Source organism: Galeopterus variegatus, unplaced genomic scaffold (assembly GCF_000696425.1).
Source record: "Galeopterus variegatus unplaced genomic scaffold, G_variegatus-3.0.2 Scaffold2168, whole genome shotgun sequence".
NCBI lineage: Eukaryota > Metazoa > Chordata > Mammalia > Dermoptera > Cynocephalidae > Galeopterus > Galeopterus variegatus.
In genome coordinates, this window is record NW_007728279.1 from 301,125 (window position 1) to 302,383 (window position 1,259).

A 1,259-nucleotide genomic window follows, 5' to 3' on the forward strand; every position below is an offset into this window, starting at 1 on the left:
CCCCCCCAGCCCCACCCCCGACACACGGTGAGAAGAGCAAGATGGGCTGACCAGACACGAGACACACGGGGCAAGGGGGCAGCAGGTGATTAGAAGAGACAGGGGGCTCCTCTGTGCCCTCCCATCCCCGTGTCCTCTGGCCCCCTCCCCCAGCCTGCCTCTTGCAACTAGAGGTGTTGTGATGTGCCTCACCAGAGACAGGAAGGTGGAAACACTAAAGGGCAGGACTGAGCGGCTGGAGCCAAGAAGAAAGTAGCCATTCATGTGTCTCTGCGCACGTAAATAATCTTTTCTCCACCATGAGAGGGCCAAAGGCCCCAGAAACAGCACTTAGGGGCTAAGTGACTAGGGACCCTAGTTTCTAAAGCAGGAAGAGCTAGCCCCTTGGGGCTTCTGAGGCAGAAGCCACAGATATAGAGAGGCTTCTGGGGGTGGCATCACGGGTGTCCAAGTCCCCCACCCCCAGCCTAGATAACCAGAAATTGGCACAGAGAGAAGGCCACAGAGCTTGGGGCACGGTGGGAGGGCAGCTGCCCAATGTCCAGACTTCCAGGCAAAGGAGAAAAGCTCAGGCTCCAGCAAGTGTCTCCTTCCTCTTGAGAAGGGGCTCTAGGATAGGAGGGGGCTGGGGTTGGAGGAGTAAGTTGCTAACAAGCATGGGTAACTAGTACCCATGAGTGGGGACCTAGAGTGAGGTCCTCACAGCCCAGGACATCTCTGCCTGCCCCTCATGCCTGCCCAGCCTTCTTATAATCACCCGCCACTGTTAGTGACCGAGGCCGCGACACCACACTGTACCCTTTAAATCTCCAACAGGTCCGCTGGAGGAGCGAGGTGGGGAGGAGAAGAGAGGGGGCAGGACGGAGGGGACGGAAGGAGAGCACAGGGACACGAGGAGGGAAGGGTGGGGGTGCAAGGAGAAAAGGAAGAAAAATTAAAAAGAGGAACGTGCCCCGAAGCACACAGCCAGCCCACAAGACATTAAAGGCTCAGGAGAGAAACCGGTGGAGGAAGGTGAGCAAAAGCTCCCACCCAGCCCGGGGCGGGGCAGCCGCGCAGACGAGGAGGCTGGCACCCAGGGCAAGCTGCACTGCCCGGGAGGGAGAAGGCCCCGCCACAGCCCAGTCTCGGCGGGCGGCAGGAGCAGGGAAGCCGGGCATCAGCCAGGCATCTGGGACCCTCAGGAATGCAGAGGCCACCCCCACCCTCCCAGGCCCTGCACTTACCTGAACCTGGGTCGCCAGGGGGCACTGTCCTGC

General features: G+C 60.3%; 1 protein-coding gene across 1 annotated transcript in view; it reads right to left on the reverse strand.

Moving 5' to 3' along the window:
* LOC103597036 (rho GTPase-activating protein 23-like) overlaps positions 1 to 1,259 on the reverse strand; it is a gene marked incomplete at its 5' end in the record, with an annotated part of 28,593 nt that overhangs the window by 12,370 nt on the left and 14,964 nt on the right. The window contains one exon of the mRNA XM_008580837.1: positions 1,227 to 1,255. Coding sequence (XP_008579059.1) covers positions 1,227 to 1,255 — 29 coding nt within the window. The remainder of the gene's footprint in view (positions 1 to 1,226; positions 1,256 to 1,259) is intronic.